The 20017-nt window shown below is 50.2% G+C and overlaps 1 protein-coding gene across 1 annotated transcript; it reads right to left on the reverse strand.

Annotated features, from left to right (window-relative positions):
- Window positions 1–10282: 10282 nt before the first annotated feature.
- Window positions 10283–18638, reverse strand: BANF2 (BANF family member 2). The gene is made up of 2 exons (XM_068524988.1): window positions 18513–18638; window positions 10283–10429 (listed from the first exon to the last, which is right to left on the reverse strand). Exons 1-2 carry the CDS (start codon window positions 18636–18638, stop codon window positions 10283–10285), a joined length of 273 nt encoding a protein of 90 aa, XP_068381089.1.
- Between the last annotated feature and the right edge of the window lie 1379 nt (window positions 18639–20017).

Genomic DNA, 20017 nt, shown 5'->3' on the forward strand with positions numbered 1-20017 from the left:
ATTCACCAAAAGACAAGTACAAGAATGTTCTCTGCAGCACTATTTGTCAATAAAAAAAATTAGTCCAATTGTATAACAGAACAGTATACAGTCACGAAAAAGAAAGAATTGTGCCTGCGATATCATGCATGAATCCTACAAACATAATGGAAAGAGCCAGACACAGAAGTGTGCACATTGCATGCTCCCGTGACATCAAGTTCAAGAACAGGATACGCTACCTCTGCTGCTGGATGTCAGGATAGCCTTGGGGAGGTGGACCTGTCTGAAGGGGCTTTAGGGGCCTCCTGGTTGCTGGTAGTGCCCTGTTCTCCACCTGGGCTGGTATTCCATTCCTGAAAACTCACCAAGCTGCTTATTTATGATTCGTGCACCTTTCTGTGTGTATATTACACGTCAATAAAAAAATTTTAAAAGACCATGTTCCATAACTCGATCACCCATCGTATTCATAAGACTTTAAGTAACTTTACTTTTCCCAAAATTCAAATGGACCTTCAGAAGACACAGATTTGACATATTGAGAATATTTAAGAGAACATTTTAAGTGTTAATAGTCATTCTGAAGGCAGAATTCCAGAAACGTTCCCAGCTAGGATTGGGTGCCCCCCCGCTACAGTGGCTGGGTCCCAGGGGTCTGGGTGGGCAATGGATTCATGGGGCAGATCAGGAGGGAAGCCCTTTGGCCCTTGAGGTGGCCCAGCCTGCTGGTGGAGGTGACCTGGGGGCAGCTCTGGGATTGGGGCCATTTCTGATCCTCCGCCCGCCCTGGAAGCCCCAGGAGCCTGGCCAGAAGTAGCCCCAAATGGGAGGCTCCTAGGGACGCCCTGCTGCTTTGCCAGCCTGGCCGAGCGGGGAGTCCCAGCTTCCCGCGGGCGCTTCCTCTCCCCACTCACTGTGCTGTGCCCGGTGCCTGTGCAGGAGACCGCCTGCTCTGCAGAGACCAGGGGCTGCCATCTGTGTCCAGGCTGGGACCCTGCTCCCTGGAGGCCTGGTGAGGCCAAAGCTCCAGGGCTGGGGGCCGGGTGGGTCACTGATGGGCTTGCTCTGTGTGGACACAGGAAGATTTGGGCTCCTTCCCCAAACACGCCTTTGTGCTCTCCAGTCACGGGGGCTAGTCTGTCGGGGGCCACCCCTTCCAGTTTTCACTCCAGGGCAGACCCAACAGCCCTCAAGCCAGCCGCCTGTCCACCTGGCTCCCGAGCTGAATCAAGAAAGAACGCTGAGTAGGACTTGAGGGGACACCAGAGCCTGCACTCACATCCAGAGGAGGAGGTCGGGGCGGCCCCCAATTTTATAGGGAGACCCTCGTGCTGGCCGTCAACTCAATTCAACACTTGCTTCTTGAGCGCCTCCCCATGCCAGGCCCTGGGCCAGGCCCTAATTGTTCATTTTAGGGGGTTGAAACAATAAACAAAATAAGCAAATTATACAGTATATTACAAGGTGATAAATGCTCTGGGGAAACATAAAAATAAAGCTGGGAGAGGAGATGCTGGGGGTGACGTTTCTAACAGGAGGGCCTTGCTTAGAAAGGGTCTCGAAAGCAGAGCCTTGAAGGGTAGCAGTGAGCCGGGTGGGGACTGGGGAAGGGGCTCCGGGCTCGGGGAACAGCTGTGCAGAGTCCCTGCCAACAAGAAGGTATGATGTGTTTCAGGACCAACAAGGAGGCTGGCCTGGCCAGGCGGTGAGAGCCAGTGAGGTAGAGACAGAGGGATGAGGGAGAGACAGGCCAGACTGCAGGGCATTCTGGGCCACATAAGGAATCTGGTTTTGCCCTGAGTGAAACGGAGTGAGATGTGGTCAGACCCACTCAAAGACCCATTCAGCAGATTGGGTCAGCCTTGGCAGAAAAGCAGTTGTAGTGAGAATCAAAAGCTTTGAAGATGTCCGTTTTCCCACTGTAGATCCATTTCTAGGCATCTTCCTAAAGGAAAGATGGCGAATGCTGCAAAGATTTATATTTAAGCCTCCTTTCACTCATTCATTCAATAAAACATGGTTACCTGCTCACAGAAACCACCTAAAAGTCCAAAACCAGGGGCACTGTTCAATACATGATTGCACATAAATTTGATGAATTGTTATATAACCAGTAAAGACTATTTTTCAAAGATTTCATAACGAGGGAAAATGTTTAAAACATATAAATGAAGGAAACAGGATAACTGATGTTTGATAGAATCTCCGTCTGTTGATTTAAATGGACACATGCACTTACTCTCCCATGATGATCCTTGAAAACGTTATGCTCAGTGAAAGGAGCCAGTCAGAAAAGCCCGCAGAGTGTACAACTCTATTTTTATGAAATGTCCAGAATAGGCAAATCCATAGAGACAGAAGGTAGATTAGTGGTTTCCAGGGGCTGGACTGGGGGGTGGGGGGTGACCGCTAATGGAACTGCTAATGGGGATTCTTTTGGGGGTGATGAAAATATCCTGAAATTAAATAGCATTGGTGGCTGCGCAACTCTGCGAATACACTAAAAAACCACTGAACTGTACACTTCGGGAAGGTGAATTTTATGATGTGTGAAATATATTTCAATAAAGCTGTTATTAACAAATGTATACCTATGCAAGTGAAGAAAGAGTGGAAAGGAATACAATAAAGTACTGGACGGTATTGATAGTTTTTTGGGGAGAGTTATGAATTTTCTTCCAAAAATTCTCCTGTATTTGAGTAATGGTGGTAAATTTTCAAAAAAACAAAGAAAAGGGACATATATGGCATGGAACAGAGCCTTCTCGGGGACTTTCTGTGCATCTCACCCCCTCCCCAGAAGGACTCCATGGCAGTGAATTGAGATGTTTGCCCCAATTTTCCACGCTCCCCTCTGCCGGCAGACAGCACTGCCTGGTCCCCTTGGGCACTGGGTGAAACTATACGATGTGTTCTGGCCAATGATTTGTTAGTGAAAGGGACCTGTCAGCTCTGAGCCAGCCCATGTAATTGCCGGTGTGACACCCCCAGGGCTCTCTTTCTGCTTCAGCAGCCTTCATATGTTCTACAAGGAGCTGCTCCGTCAGCCCGGGTCCTGGAGGGAGGGCCGTCCAGACCCGTCCCCAGCAGACCTGCAATGGGCCTGTGATGTGGCTGAGATACAAGGCTTGATTGTTTTCAGCCACCGAGCCCTTGTTTGTCGTTGCTGTTGTCACAGCACAACCTAGCAGGTACTGACCAATGTGCGCAAACAAGGAGAGCTGAGCCGTCGCCGCCACCGGCCTGCAGCTGCCGCCACAATAAAGTAATGCCGCGGCTACACACCGCACTGCCGGAGGGCACCCCAGCGCCTTTTCCACTTCAGATGGCTTTCTGTCTATTTTTGCATTCTCTTTAAAGCAAAGCTGAGAGATAGGAGAATCAGATATTTTTTTCTCGTTTCACAGACAAGTCAAGGGGTTTGGCTGTGGTCTCAGACCCACTTGTGGCATTATCCAGGTCTTCTGAATCTCTGCCCAGTGTCCTGGCCACAGCAGACCCTCAGTCTGGTCCGAGAAGATCCAGTCACTGGACTAGGCCAAGCAATCAAAGAGCATAGTTTGTGCAGGAAGGTTTGTCCTTAAAATAAACCAGAGGGAAAAACAATGCATAGCTATGGAGAATCTGGTAGAAATGGATCCAGAAAGACAACTACCCGCTTCCAGTTCTCCAAGGTAACCTTGACCTTAGGAAGTTAAGTGGGAACTAGAGAGTAGGGGGAGTGAGTGAAAAAGAAGGTCCCAAAGTCTCCAAGTTGGAGAATTCTAAGTGGAGCTTTCTCTCTGCCTAGAAGGACAGAGCTCGGGATGTGAGACCAGCCATGTGGGAGAATCCAGGGGAAGGACGGGGCGTTGGATGCACAGGATGGTTGTCCCAAGGGTCTCGTCCACCTGTGTCTAGAGCTCTCGTTCTTTGTGTTCCAAAATGGAATGTCTTCTATTGGTTTTTTTTCTGATCACAAAAGTAATACTTACTGATAAAAAGCTCAAGTGATTATCTATCTATCTATCTCTCTATCTATCTACCTATCTATCTATCTGATCTCCTATCCATCTATCTGTCTACATTATGTACACAACTGAATCCCTCTATAAAACCCACCCATTCTTCCGCTGTCCTAGACAACTAACTCCACCCTGTCTGCGTCAGCAGCCTGCCGCCTTGTTCCTATTGCACTGAGAAAAGAGAGGCTGTGGGAAGAGAGATTCCATATCTCCCACCTCCCTGCGTCAGGCCCCTGCTCTTCCTCCCCTCCTGTGGTCCTCTGCGGAGGAGCCTGTGTGCTCCCAGCCAAGGCCAGTCCTTCCTCCTGTGCCCTGGATTCCACCCGGCACCTGCTCGAGGACGCAGTGCCAGCAATGCTTCCCTCTCTGTCCCGCATCCCCAGGGCTCCCCTCTCTGGGGTCTTCTGCACAGCGTGCAAAAATTCTCTCCGGCCCTGATTCCCAATCCTCACCCACCTGACCTGTCGGCAGCATCTGACACAGATGCCCCCCCCCCCCCCACCCCGCGCCATTCCCGGAGACACCGCCTTCCTGCAGCATCAGGAACCTCCAACCTCTGGGGTGATCCCACCCCATCCCTTCGTAGCTCTCTCTCATCCCTCTGCCTTCTCAGCCCTTGATCCACTCCCATTTTCTATCGTCGCTCAGCCCCGTCGGCTCTACTTTCAGGATAGATCTGGTGACCCACCATCACCTCCCACCTGGGTTCCCGCATAGCTTCCTAACTGACCCCTTGAGACTCTTCCAGACACAGCAAGGTGATCTTCTCAATCGTGTGTCTGATCACGTGGTTCTCCAGTGGGGTCCTATCTCTATCCCAATTAAAGCCAAAGTCCTGTTGATGACCCACAAGGCCCACACGATCTGACCTCATTTCCTGCTGCCCCCGACCTGGCTCGCTCCTCTCCCTGAAGTCAGCAGGCGCACCCCACCTCAGGGCCTTTGCACCGGCTCTTCCCTCCGCCTGGAGTGTCTCCTCCCAGGCTTCCCACAGCTCTCAGCTCATCCCTTCCAGGCCTTTACCTGGCCTGGCTGCCCTGTTTAAAATCTCCCGTCTCCCTAACAGTCTTGACCCCCTTCCCCTGATTTCTTTTCTTTCTGTTTTTTATTTTTAACATCTTTTTTGATGTGGACCATTTCTAAAGTCTTTATTGAATTTGTTACAATATTGCTTCTATTTTATGTTTTGGTTTTATTGGCCACGAGGCGTGTGGGACCTTAGCTCCCTGACCTGGGATCGAACCCGCACCCCCTGCATTGGAAGGCGAAGTCTTAACCACTGGACCGCCAGGGAAGTCCCCCTTGCTTTCTTTTCTTCACTCATCCTGAAACTAATTTATAAGGCTGAACCACGTAAAATTGTCCATATTCAACCACTTTTGACCCCTACCATGTCAATTTCATACCACTCAGATTAATATATATTTTACTTATTCACCTTTGTTTCCCACCTTCTCCCATTAGAATGCCAGCTTCTGAGGGAAGATAGTCTCATCTGCTGTGTTTTCTCTTGTACGAAGAACCACCTGGCACAGAGTAGGTGCCCAGCAAACATCTATTGAATGATTCTTTCTCAGTGACCTCTTTCCCCCACTACCTCATGGTCATCTTTGCATGGCCATTCGAACAGGTCTCCCTCACTCCTTCCAATGCCTGTCTGTTCCTGGTAGATGCCACCTTTGAGTCCCTGAGAGCACTTTGAAATCACCAGACACACTCCCTCTCCCACCCCCGAGGCGGCTCTGCAGGCAGCAGGCACAGCTTCAGACAGACCCGGATCGAAAACACCAGTCAGTCAGTGTGACCGGGTTACTTAACCTCTTTGCTGCTCAGAGCCCCCACCTGTAAGCCAGAGAAAATGCCGCCTTCTCACCCCAGGAGGATTTGGGGAATGTGAGTGAAGTGCTGGTGTAGTGTGTGCTGAATCAACCCCTTGTATTCCTACTTGTAAATATTTAGAGCAGCTATCAGTTAAAATTTATATATATTTCCAGAAACACTTGCTTAAATGTTTGTCTCCAGCTTCCTTTCAGAGGTTTCCAGGAATCAGTCACCCCAGACCACCCACAGCTGGTCACACAATGGACACTCCGTTCTCGCCCTGAGATTGTCACAGCTTTGTCCCACCTCCTCCCACCCCAAGACACACTTTTAAAAAAATATTTTGTTCTCCCGCTCCACCCCCATCACAGTCGCTTGACTTCTGTGTGTGACCCGTGGTGACCCCTCTCCTTATCACCGCCCACCAGGATGCCATCAGGAGGCTTTCTAAAATATAGGTAAAGTAGGAGGTTCTCAGTTTATACCTGGAGATACTCCACACTCCCAGGCCTCACATGGGAATTTATCAGTTAGCTACAGCTGCCCTACAAACTGCCCCCAAAACACAGTGGCTTAAAACAGTGAGATGTATTTGTATGCGTCTGTGGGTTAGTTGGGTGGTTTCTCTCATCTGGGCCAAGCACTTCTGACCTCAGCTGGACTCACTCACGGGTCTGAGGTCAGCTGATGGGTGGGCTGGTCCAGGAAGGCCTCACCTGCATGTCTGGAGGTTGGCTGGCCGTTGGTCGAGGCAGTGGCCACGGGTCTCTTGTCCTCCAGCGAGCGAACCCAGGCTTGTTTGCGTGATGGTCACAGGGGGTTCACACCTGTCACGGTGTCACCTCTGCCATACGCCTTTGGCCAAAGCAAGTCACAGGGTCAGTCCGGATGCAGCAGGAAGGGAGATGGACTCTTGACAGGCAGAGCTGCAGGGTCTTTGTGGAGGGTGTGGGTACCAGGAGGAGTGGAGGGTTGTGGGTATTTTTCACATCAGTTGCTACAGCGTCTTTCTTTAGGGGTGGGAGCAGGGCCCACTATCCTGGGTTACCAGCCCAGATGTGTCCCGGTCCTGCCAACTGCTGAGAGCACTAGCTTTCCTCAAGACGGAGGCTTCTGAAATGGGGCCAGCTAGCAGCTCACACTCAGCCTCTGTCTGGGGGAAACGGCAGGGGCGGGGGGAGCCTCGCACTCGGCTGCCCACAGCCCCGCCCCTTACCTCTCCTGCAGCGTCCTCAGCTCACTCACTCTGGGCCAGTTGGGCTGGTCTTTCCCCTCGTAGCTCCTTCTCTCCCCACCTCCCGGCCCCCCTGCTTCCTCCCCTCCCTCTTCTCCATCCTCAGCTCACTCAGCCCTGACCTCCCCTTTTAACACCTCCTCCTAGCGGCCTCCCCTGGCCACACTCATCCATACCCACCTCCCCTTTCTTTCAATAACGATACACAGTCAGTGCTGCACATTTTAAAACTTAGGTTTTTAGAGCTACCACACATGAAGCTCTTACCAGGTGCAGGAATTTTAATCTTCTGGACACTTGAGCAGATACTGTTATTATCACCATTTGACAGCTGGGAAGCTGGGCTGAGAGGTTGACTTTCCAAAGGTCTTAGAACTAGTGGTGAGGGGTGGATTCTGTTCTCAAAGCCAGGGCCACTCCAGACCCCGCCTGCGGCAGAGCTGTGTCCTGCCCCACCGTGTGCCCTGCCGTCACTGCCTGGGTGCACGCGGCTGGCCGACACCTGGCTGCCCGTGCCTGCCCTTCTGGGCCTGAACACCTTCTCAGTGGGGTTCATTTTCACCACGTGGCTGGCTTGGGAGCTGAGTGATTAACTTCCCAGGGGAGTAGCCCTCAACAAACGACAGAGAAGGTGTGATGGACACCCCAGGGTGGGGTGAATTAACACGTGTCTACACTGACTCCTGAGTCCCCAGCAGGGTTGAGGTCAGCTGCCTACAGTGATAAAGCGTGACCCGCACCTGACACAGAGACCCCTTTACTGGCTGTTTGCCCCCTGGTCACACCCCCTACCCGCACCTGCACCTCCCCCACCACCTCTGGGCTGTTCTGCCCTCCCCTCTCCCATCACTTCTGGGCTGTAAGCTCCTTGAAACCACAGAAACTCATATTTATTTCCCTTGCTTTTCCCCCAGTGTCTAACCATGCTCAGAACCTTAGACACTTCATGAATACTCATTGAAATCACGTATTGAGTCATGGATGCCCCCAGACTACAGATATTGGGCCAAGAGTCAGTGTCGACCCCTCTTCCTTACAGACGTTTCAGCTCCTGAGCTCTCCTGATGACATATACTGGGCATGTACCATGAGAGAGAAATCAACCTTGGTTGGCTAAATCACTGAGATTTGGGGGTTTGTTTGTTATAGCAGCATCCTGTGGCCTATTCTGACTGATATAGTGATCCAACTCGACAAACAAAGAGGTGTATCAAAATAAAGAATTCAGGAATGACAAAGCTATGATTTTTAAAATAATGATACAAAGATTAATGATAAACTCTTAAATATACAACTAAAACTAAGTAACTGCAGGGGGTATGCTTATGGGAAGAACGCATATGCTATCTAAACCTTCACAAATTAAAAGTAACAATAAAACCAACTAAAAAATGAGAGGGAAGAAGTAAAAGTGTTAATTTCTTTTTACTTTTATTTCTTTCTTTGGTAGGAGTTTATACTATCTAATATTGAAAAACAAAGTTTAAAATAAGCCTAATGATACTAACTTCTCTCTTACTGTTTTCTCCACATTATTCTTTAAACTCAGAAGAAATTGATTTAGAAATTACTATATCTAGTGATGAAGAAAAAAATTCAGTGAAGTTCAGCAATCCTTTCAGTTCAGTTCCACTTTTTTTCTTCTGTTAAAATAAAATTAAATCTTAACACTGTTGTCTTAGGTTAGGTTCTTCTGGAAGCAGACTCTAAAATTTGAGTATTTCATTGTGTATAGAGGGTGGTCCCAGGAAGCCCTGGTAGGGGAGTGGGAAATCAAGGCAGGGAGGGGAAGGAAGCAAGGCTGGGTGTTAAAGAGCAGGGGCCACTCTTTATGGGGAGCTCGGCTTAGCCCCAGTGGAGAGCTGGGGAAAACTGCCTCAGAGCTGTCCCACCCACAGGGAGAGGACCTGGGGCATTTGGCCATCAACCTCCACCCATGATTAACGACGGCTCCCCTGGGTGTTAACTCCCAGGCACTTCTTCCCTGCCCTGTGCGTGGGCTGACCCCACTCCTGCAGCCAGAGAACCCCTCAAGCTGAGGGGATTCAGGTGCTTTTGAGGGAAGTAACAGACTCTCCTAGAACAGTGAATGCCACCAGGATATGGGCTGGACACCGACAACACCTGTTACATTTCTTAAGTTTAAGAAGCCTGTATCATGGATTCGTCCCGACTGAATTATACCAAGTGAAAGAAGACAATGTACCTCAAAGAGTTACATGCTGTGTGATTCCATTTATACAGTTTTCTGGACAAGTCCAAAGTCTAAGGACAGAAAACAGACCCTTGGTTGCCAAGGGCTGGGGAGGAGTGAGGGATGACTACAGGGAGGCTCCAGGGAACTCGCTGGGGTGACGCAGATGCTGTTTATCTCCATGATGGTGGCGGTTACAGGACAATGCATTTGTCAAAGTTCATGGAACTATGCACCTAAAAAGGGCAAGTTTTACCATATGTAAATTATACCTCAAAAATCTGTCTGTGATGCTCTTAAAAATGTTTGCATACTATTTGCTATTTCAAGAAAGTTTAATTCTCCCTTGAGGATGTAGGCACTTGGTTCTAAAACTAGAACAAGGCAGAAGTGATGTTGTGTGAATCAGAGTCTAGGTCATGAAAGACTGCAGCTTCCTGCTCTCTTATTCCCTCCTGGGTCACCCGGTCTGGGGGAAGCTAGACGCCAGGTCATCACAGCCCGAGGGAGGCCCACTCGGAGACCAGCTGTGGCCTCGGGCCACCAGCCACGTGAGGAGCCTTCTTGGAAGTGGATCCCCTAGTCCCTACCAACCTGCTCCCCGGCCCACAGTTTGTAACCTCACAGGGGACCCTGAGACAGACCCACCCAGCTAAGCATCTCTCAGTTCCTGACCCTCAGAAACTGAGCGAGACAAAATGATTGTGTGCGTGAAGCGGCTACGTTTTGGGTTCATTTGTTATGCAGCAATAGGTAACTGCTACGTTGACTTAAAATTTAATTCCCGTTTTTAAATAAAATTATCCATTCCTTTAGATAAATTTATGCTAAGAGACAGTTGGCATGATATTGGTGAATAAGGTGAATGATGGCGGTTTCTGGGTGGTAGAATCTGGGGGTCATTTTTCTTGTGTTTGTCCTTCTTTACATTCTTGAACTACTTTTTATAACAAATGTGTGTCAATAAAGTGGAAAAGAAAAATAACGACTTGGAGCCCAGAGTCAGTGCAGAGGTATCATTTCCTAGGGGCAGTGCGGGGGGAGGGTCTACAGGAAGCAGGAGCACCACTCCTTCAGGCAGTTCGAGCTCTCCCAGGCCTCACACTCGGTGGCACCGCAGCAGCAAATGAGCCACTTCTGAAACTCGGCTTCGTTCTTGTGCATCAGAAGGAACTGTCCCAACAGGGTGTAGGCCTGCATGGAGGAACAAGGGAAACGTACTCAGCTGTGCTCTTCCTCCCCTGGCAAATCAAAGGAGGGGGCACAGGTCAGATTCAAGGGAGAAGGGCTATCCCTGAAACCCTGACCCTGGCGAAGAGGATTCGGACACTGGCCTGGGTGAGATGTGAGGTCAAGTTAAATGTCCATCTCTACAGGTGGCTTTGGGGGGCTGTCTAGCCTGGAAGGAACCTGAACATGTCCTTGAGATCTTGTTAAAAAGGCAGGATCTGACTCAGTAAGTCTGGGGTGGGACCTGAGACTCTGCATTTCTAATGCTGGTCCCAGAACAATGTTTTGAGTAGCAAGAGCCTCGTGTACCTCTGATGCTCCCTTCAGGCCTTGGATCTAATATTTCTCTCTTTGAAACACACACAGGAATTAGAGGTGCTCCCCACCCTGCCACTTTCTCAATGGTTCAAGCACAGGGTTTCTAACCCTTGACACTGTTGCATTTGGGATAATTCTGTGTTCAGGTGCACTGCTGGAAGTTTAGCAGCGTCCCTGGCCTGTTCCCACTAGATGCCAGCAGTACACCCCCTACCTTGAATTGTGACAATCATGACCATCTCCAGACATTGCCAGGCGTCTTCCAGGGGCCAGAATCTCCCTCAACTGAGAACCACTGCACCTGGGACCGGCAGGTGAAGGGCACCTTAGTATCAGTTTGTTTTTGCAAACCCACCGCGTGACTCCAGGTAACTCACTTAACCTGAAGTGAGAACCTGCAGAGCCTGGGGTTCAGTTTCTGCATCTTCCGAAGGCCCTTCATCTGCCCCGCCCCACCCTGCAAATTGGATTAAGTGAATTCAGTGTGAGACCAGTGGAGAAATGCAAATTCCTTTTTTGTCCTGGAAGGCGCAGCCCTGTGGGAGGAGCAGACAAGGTATCAAGCACGCTGAACCTTGCCCCTTTTCCCCTTCTGAAGGGTCTCTCTGGATGAAAAACACATGTAAAGATTAAGTGCCCCACAAGTCAAAGTTGTACAGTGTTCTCTGGTTTTCTGAGTCCTGGTCCCACAGCTTTTCATTCCTCTCGTGCTGTTTCATCACTGATAGTCATGAGGGGCAAGGGCCACAAGGAAAGAGAGACATCCAAGGCCACAGACTGGCCGGGACATGAACAGGGAAGGCCACGTTCAGTGCCCGGCTCTCCGGCCCTGGAATGAATGGGAACCAGTGTCCAGGCCTTGAGTCCTGGGTCCCCTCCAGGAAAACCCACTGGCGTCTATGTATTTCACTTACATAAAACCAAGCAAACTTCATCTTAACCAAAATGAACGCATTTTTTAAAAGACAAATTAAATAAAAGCTGAATTCCAGTCATAAAATATACCCAAGCATTGGAGTTTGGGGTTTTAAAAAAATTTTTAGTCCAGATCCAGTTGTTGAAAAGAGACAAAAGCTAGGATTTCATGGTCATTTTAAATTGCTACTTTAATCATCTTTTTGAAAAAGCGGTGTAATTGATTAGAATGATCTCATTTTACTTTGTCAGCATCCTCCTCTTTTCAGGGGTGATTTTACTGTGTGTGTTTTTTTTTAATTAATTTATTTATTTATTTATTTATTTTTGGCTGCGCTGGGTCTTCATTGCTGCACGCGGGCTTTCTCTAGTTGTAGCGAGTCGGGGCTACTCTTCGTTGCAGTGTGCGGGCTTCTCATTGCAGTGGCTTTTCTTGTCGTGGAGCATGGGCTGTAGGAGCGCAAGCTTCAGTAGTTGTGGAATGTGGGCCCAGTAGTTGTGGCTCGCGGGGTCTAGAGTGCCGGCTCAGTAGTTGTGGCATATGGGCGCATTTGCTCCGCGACATGTGGGATCATCCCGGACCAGGGCTCGAACCCGTCTCCCCTGCATTGGCAGGCAGATTCTTAACCACTGCGCCATCAGGGAAGTCCCTGAGATGTTTTTTAATTCAACGTTTTAAAAAATGAACATTTACTGAATGTTGATTGAGCCCGTTGCTGCAGTAAGTATGGGAGGTGCAGAGCTTTGTCCCAGGAGAGAGAACATTGATGATAATAGTAGTAAGTGACGCTTTTGAGCACCGTGGGCAGGCTCAGACCCCTGATATGTTTTCCTGCTTCGGATCCTGACATGCGCCCCGTCCATTCTCCAGATGGGTCACTGAGAACCCTGGAGGTAAGACTCCTGTCCTCGGCCCCATTCCAGCACACCCCACCCATCCGCGGCCTGGCCTGGCACCTCCGCCATCCTGAGGTCTGGCATCGGCTGCTCTGGTAACCAGAGCTTCCACGTCCCTCCACGCAGCCAGGATGCCAGGGACCTCGTGGCTCGCAGGACCAGAGGCAAACTTTCCAGGAAAGCCACAGGCAAGAGGGCCTCCAGACCCAGGTGGCAACTTGATGCTCCCGTCTGCCCTTTCTCTTGGGAAGTCGGGCCTGCTTCTCCCTGCTCCCCAGGGAAGCAGGAGTCGTAGGCTCCCATCATGGCCCTGATGGAAGGAAGCCCTCTGGGTTTCTCTGCGGGCTCTAGAGAGCGAGCCCCTAACCAGGAGGAAGAGGAGCCACCCTCTGCCTCCTTGGGCCAAAGCTCACAAAAACCTGGCTGCAGGGAGAGTGACGCAGATACCCTGACAGACGGTCCCCACCTCCCGCCACCCTGGCCAGGGACGTTCATTCCTTCCCGAGGCAGCCTTTGCCCGTGTGGCAGGATGGCAGCTCGAGGGAAGACTTCCGTCAACTCCACATCCCAGTTGTGAGCAGGTCTGGACCAGCCTCCAGTGTGCCGTGCCTGTTCCTTGTGAAACAGTAGCGATATTTGAGTCCGGGGTCCCTGGTGAGTGACAAATGCCGTCACACAGGCCCTGCGCTCAGAGCCCCACTTGGTTTGCTGCTGTGCTGCCACCATCTTGAAATTCCTGATGAATTTCAACAAGGGGCCGCCCATCTTCATCTTGCAGTGGGCCCGCAGATTAGGTCCTGGTCCACGCTCATTAAAAATTTCAGGGACTTCCCTGGCGGTCCAGTGGTTAAGACTTCGTGCTTCCACTGCAGGCAGCGCAGGTTCGATGCCTGGTCAGGGAACTAAGATCCCCCATGGCGCGTGGAGTGGCCAAAAAAAAAAATTTCCACCTCCACTATGACACCTGGCCTTTCAAACAGAGACACGGTAGTCTCGGACCCTCACTGTCAAGCTTACCCCCTGCCAGTTCCCATCCCCTCAGCGCCCATGGTGAATGGACTTTACAGCACCACCAGGCTTTGTTGTGTGATGAACAACTTTCTTTTTCTCTAACTGGACGTTGGCTCTTCAGCCTTCAGGGCCACTGAGTGCCAAAGACAACCTCGCAAATCCAGCCTCTGTCAGTCTTTCCAGTGTAAAACTCCTCGTCTGAAGCGTGAATGTTCAATCCACTGTGCTTTCTTCCTCCTGCCTGTCTCCCTAGGACACACTTACACTAAGACATTGTTTAACTGAAACTCAAATTTAATTTGAGCATGCTGTATTTTACCTGGCAACCCTGCATAGGGTAACCCCAAGCTTCTGTGACTGACTCCTTGTAGGGTCCGGGCATCAGGCAGGGCTGGGGGGTGGGGGGGTCCCTTGCCCTACTGCCCACCCCAGAGCCTGTCTGCCAGATTCAGATTTTGTCTCTCTAACCTTGAGTGACTTTGAGTGATGCACTTGGCTGCTTTGTGCCTGTTTTCTCATCGGTAAAATAGAGACGAAATAGTATACTTTATGGGATGTTTTGGTAATTAAATGAAATAAGTATATGTAACGCACTCAGATCAGTGCCTGACATGGAGCAAACGTCAGGTGCTGGTTCTATTAGGTGAGAGAGGCTCGGGGAGCAGGTGGGCATCCAGAACATTTGCTGCTCCCTCATCTTCCAAGTAACTTTCAGAAGGAAGATTTAGGCTCATGGTTATGACTTTGTAGGGTCTTCAAAGAGTACTGAGCCAAACCAGATTCTGTGGGATGTGAAACTTACTTCCACGCTGTTGGAGTAACCCCACAGGGCACTGCCCATGACTCTGAATTTACTGAGCGCCTGGAAATTCACCCCCTTCCCGTTGGGTTTTCATAGGGAGAGGAGGAGTACAAGAAACCCAGAACAATCCTTTCTTCAGAGAAGATACGGGAGGACACCAAAGGGAGCTGTGCCTCTAACAGAACGCGTGGAAAAAACAATCAATAGTTTGGATGTGACAGCAAGGGGTCCACTGGGTACTCAGTGTTTAGAAACAGCAGCCTGTCCGGCCAGAGTGGGTGGGCGGAAGGAGGGCTTGCTTCTGGAGGGGGTGGGCCATGAGTGGGCCCATGAAGGAGACAAAAGTTCATTTTAAGAGGGGCCTTGGGTCCGCGGGAGGGTGGTCCCCATGTGTTTGTGGTTCATGAACAGTCTGGTGGAGCATGGGGGTGAGGGTGGAGGGACAGAAGAATATAAGGCGGAGCTAGACCCGGCGCAGACACCTTGAGCATCTTGAGCATGATGTATTTTCCCTCTTCTGGTCATTCCTTTCACCTTTGCAGCCCTTTCACCGTTAAATCTAGACCAACGTTGTCCAGTAGAAATCTAATGTGGACCAGCACACGTGTAATTTTTAATTTTCTAGAAGCCACGGCAAAAGGGGGAAAGAACAGGTGAAATGAATTCTAATAATTTTTATTTTTTCCCATATTTCTAAATTATTATCATTTCAACATGTAATCAGTTAAAAAATTATTGATGAGATGCTTTCCATTTTTTTGTTTGTTTGGCACTGAGTCTTTAACGCGGCCGTGTGTATTTTATATTTATATCACAACTCAATTCAGATGGTACTCAACAGGTACAAGTAGTCCATGGCCGCCTTGCTGGACGGCCAAGATGTAGATCATCAGGCCGAAGCTGTCAGCCCCAGGGAAGGGCAGGCACGAAAAAACCCAGAGAAAATGCAGCCACATTTTTGACTTTTGAGACTTGGGTGAATCCATAGTTTGGAAAGTCAGGACTGCAACTGAGCCAGAGAACTGTTCAAGCCACAGACAAACTTCTGGGAAAGTGTAGGGAGATATAGGGGCAACCCCGCCAAGCACTTCATGCCTCTGTAGAAGAAGAAATGAAAGTTTGACTTGTGTGGGGCAGGCATCGAGGAGAAATTACTCGATTTAGAGGCTGGTGGGAGCTTGAGAAGGTGACTCCATGCCTGCCCCTGTCCAGGTCCACAGCCCTAGAGGGACGATCGACCCCCCCAGATGCACACTGGGCTCCCAGGGTAGGGCTGGTGTCCCATCTCCTTGGGTTCCAGCATCCGGTGTCTCGGGAGCGGTGAGTGAGGGGCCCAGGCAGGCAGGGCTGAGGGCAGCCTCACACATCTGCATCCCAGCAGGTCCTCGGAAAGTCCCAGTACCCATGGGACAGGCCAAGGAAGCCACCATGAGCAGGGGTGGAGCCTGAGGGGATCTCTGCTCACAGCCAATAAACCCCAGGGACCCCCAGCCTGGGGAGGGGCCTGCCATGCCCAGGCCTCCTGCAGGCAGGGCGTGAAAACCCAGGAGCTCAGAGGATTGTGGGGCAGAGAAGCGATCTGTAGGACATCACCATGGTGGATACCTGTCATCACTCGTTTGTCCAAACCCACAGGATGCGCTACACCAAGCGTGAGCCCTAATGTCAACTTTGCGCCTCGGGGAGATAACGTGTCAGTGTAGGTTCTCCCGTAAGAAACCTACCACTCTGGTGGGGATGCCGATAATGCGGAGGCTGTGTATGGGGGCAGGGGTATAGGGAACCTCTCAGCACTTTCTTCTCAGTTTTGCTGTAAACCCAAAACTGCTCTAAAAAATAAAGCCTATGGACAGCACTACAGGAACCTGTGTTTCTTTTGCTACATCTGAGCCGGCCGCCCTGTCGGGATCTGCCTGCCTCTTACTGCTGGCCCCGCCCACGGCCCCGGCCCCCCCAGAAGCACTTGCTCTTCTTGTAGGTTGCGACACTGGGGTCTTCTCCTGAATCCTTTTATAGGCCCAGCCAGGCTCCAGCACTCGATTCAGGGTCTCATCACCAAATCTCAGTGTAAGCCCCCTCCCTGCCAGGGTGACCTCCTGGTCCTGATCTTCTTGCGTGGTTTGTGACCATATGATCCATGGCCATTCTTGTCCTCACTCAGGACCTTGATCAAGGCACTCACTTTCCAGAGCCTCTGTCTCCTCGTTTGTAAAGTGGAGACAGTGACCTCTCATCTCATTCACAGGTGGGTGAGGGGCTCAAAGCAAAGGAAAAGGTGAACCCCTGGCATCAGTGCCTGGAATTAGTGGCCCTTGGAATGAGTGGCCCTTGGAATGAGTAGAGCCTAAAAGGGGAGGGCTGGTCACAGCTAGCCAGGAGGTGGGAAACACAGAGGAGCAGATCTCCAGGGACCTGGCCAGTTCCTCCTTCCCTATAGCCCTGACTCTGTGTAGCAAGTTCTCAGATGCCTGAAAATTTCCCATTATTCATTCATTCCTTTATCTTTAATATGCCTCTCATCCTACCTATAGTCACTTGAAACAAGTTGGAAAAAGCAAAACTATAGGGACAAAAAACAAATCAGTAGTTGCCAGGGGCTGAAGGTGGGAAATGTGAAGGGTAAAGGGAACATGTTGGCATAACGGGGTTGTTCTAGGCCGCGATTGTGGTAGTGGCTACATGACTACATGCATTTGTCAAAACTTGCAGAACTGTGTACTAAAAAAGGTGAACTTTACCGTATGTAAATTAAAATATTTTTTGAACGATGAGTATGGCTGAACAACAACAAAACCTCACAACTATGGAGACATTAAACCAATGGTGGTAGAAGCCAGAATGGCGGTGACTTCTGGGAGTGGGGGGTGGAGTTGACTGGCAAGAGACACAGGGGAACCTTCTGGAATTCTCGAGGATCCTGATCACCGGACCCAGGTGGTGGATCTATGCATGTGTATCTATGTAAAAACTCACTGAGCTGAACCTATCACATCAGTGTGGATATGTTACACCACAATAGAAAAGTAAAAGGGACGATCATTTCTTCTAAAAAATAATTTTTAATTTAAAATGTCTTCCCTAATCAGGCTTGCCTGCTCTACTCTCTGCTTGGGAATGGTCCTCTCTGCTTTATCTGGGAGGAAAGAAGCAAATCTATCTCAATCCGTCTTCCTGACAATCCCACCTATTGGGTATTAGATTGTGGTAGATTCGGGTGATATTCAGAATGTTTAACAAGTGGCGCAGGGCAGCGTGTCAATCAGAAAACCACAGACCCAGTCGTCCAGCTGCCCCCTGGACACAGCCGTGCGCTGGGCCGATGCAAACCAATCTCACCGTCAGCTGCGCACTCAGCGGTTCCCCGCCTCCCTGGGCGTCTCTGCAGCCTCTTCCCGCCCCGGGGTGAGGGCTGACTTTAAAGCAGAAGGGAACGAGCAGCAGTACCTCCGCTGGTGGTGCCTCTCTCGACCGAGTGTGCAATGCTCCTGTGAATTCCCACCCGCTCACTTTCTCTGGGTTCTCTTTGGGAATATCTCCCATCCTCTCCTAAGGTTCGTGCAGCCTTATATAATATAGCACCATAGAAACAGTTGCATAGAAGAGAACGTTCCGATTCCATTGGCCATCACTGAGGCTGTTCTCGGACTGCTAGTGACATCTTAGAATAACTCACTTCCTCGTACTCTGGTGTAGACACCAGGCTGCTATGACTCCACCTGCCAGGGCCTGATAGGACAAGAGACCCCCAAGTCTCTTCATGGGGGTGGGGAGTGCACCCAAATCATCCATCCTGACAGCTCAGCCCCAGACTTCGGCGGCCGGCTCACTTCTGTCTACCCCTGGGTGTTTGAACACCAAGTGAATCATGCACAGCCCAGCTGCCCTGAGCCACAGTGATTCGATTTGCCCATTATCTGTGGACCCTGGCGGCTGCCCAAGCATGCGGGGTCAGTAGCCTCTGGCCAAGCATGTGGCGCCCGGCCAAGTGGCAGCTTTGCTCTGTGACAGCCACTGGCAGGGACACGTGGCACCGGCTGCCATCTGGCAGGATTAGGGGAATACAGGTTGAAAGAGAAGTCGGAGAAACAAGAAAAGAGGAATTACCTTGTTGAAACCTTTGGTGCACAGATTGATTGCAAGCTCACGGCTGACCCCGTCTACCCAGGCAACATCCTTTTCTCCAATGGGTTCAGAGAGGAAGGCTCTCAGCCTGGGAGACATGTGGTCCATGTTCTGCAACAGCCATGGGGAGGGAGACGGTTAGGAAGCTGGGGAACTCCCTCGGCCTTCCGGGGGTGGGGGGCTGGGGCCAACAGCCGGCGAGTATTCTCCCACCACCCAACATTTATTGGGGACTTTTAGATACCAGGTGCAACGCCCTGCTCTGAAAGCTTTACATACGCATCCCCACCTGCACGGGTTAGGTGGGGACGTTAGTGATGGTCTCAGATAAGCCCAATAAATCCCCATGAAAAGGGTGGGATTGATGCTAAGAGCTCTGATGGGTTCCTTGCCAACCTTCCCACCCTAAATGCTTAAAGAAACAGCCTGCTTCTCTTAGCCAGTGAACCTACCTTCTCCAACATTTTTTTCTTATTTTTATTTTAGCTTTTATCTCATTCTGTAATAGCTGGTTGTTTGGTTGCAGGAACAGAAAACTCTAACTGGCTCAAATATTAAAGAAGACATGATATAAGTCAGAAGCCCAAGAGTGAGGGTGAGTCTGGTACCATCAGGGTTGCAGATCCTTTTCTCTGATTCTTTCAACTTTTCTTCCCTGTGTTGGTTTCGGTTGGGGTTGGTTCCCCTCATGGTGATGAAATGGCTGCTCCAGCACTCATGCCCCGCCCCCCCAACATCTCAACCCCAAAAGAAGAAGTTTCTAAAGAGAGAGAAACTGTTTCTGGGGAGTTCCAAGCAGAGCCTCATTCGGCCGTATGTCCAGTCCTGGATCTGGGAGTGGAGTCCGCTTTCTCTAAGCTGTACAAGCTGTGAGTTCAAGTACAGTTGCCTGCACAAAATCAGGATGATTATCCAGAGAAGGGCAGGTGGGTGTGAAGGCAGTAACCATAACGTCCCACTATGGTCCACCCCTTTGATGAACTAACATTGGTACACTCTCCTTCCCTTATGTAACCATCAGAAATACCCATGCTTGGCTGAAATAGACTCACCCCTCCCCTAAAGGGTGGAGCTCTATGATTCATCCAGTTGCTGGATTCAAACTCAAGTTCATATTTTCTCTGAGATGCATCATACTCCCCATCATGTCTGGAAGTAGCTACTCAAGGGATGGTAACCTATGAACTAAATTCTGAAGTTCATCATCATCAACATAGCCAGCAACGATGGGACAAACCAGGATAGCTGCAGTAAGAATTTCCAGAAGGGGAATTCTCCATTTGGAGAAGGAGAAGGTGGGAAACACACTCAGTTGCCATTGGTCGATAGCACATAGGGTATTGAGGAAATATTGAGGATTCCTTGCCCTTGTGGTAAAGCCAGATCCTCCAGCAGACAAGATGGTGGCCCCCAGTTCTGGGTTTGGGTGGGTCCCCGTCCACTGCCTTGTTAACATCTGAGGGGCTTGGTGTTGATGCCTCCCAAGG

The sequence above is a fragment of the Eschrichtius robustus genome, chromosome 16 (assembly GCF_028021215.1).
Source record: "Eschrichtius robustus isolate mEscRob2 chromosome 16, mEscRob2.pri, whole genome shotgun sequence".
Classification (NCBI taxonomy): Eukaryota; Metazoa; Chordata; class Mammalia; order Artiodactyla; family Eschrichtiidae; genus Eschrichtius; species Eschrichtius robustus.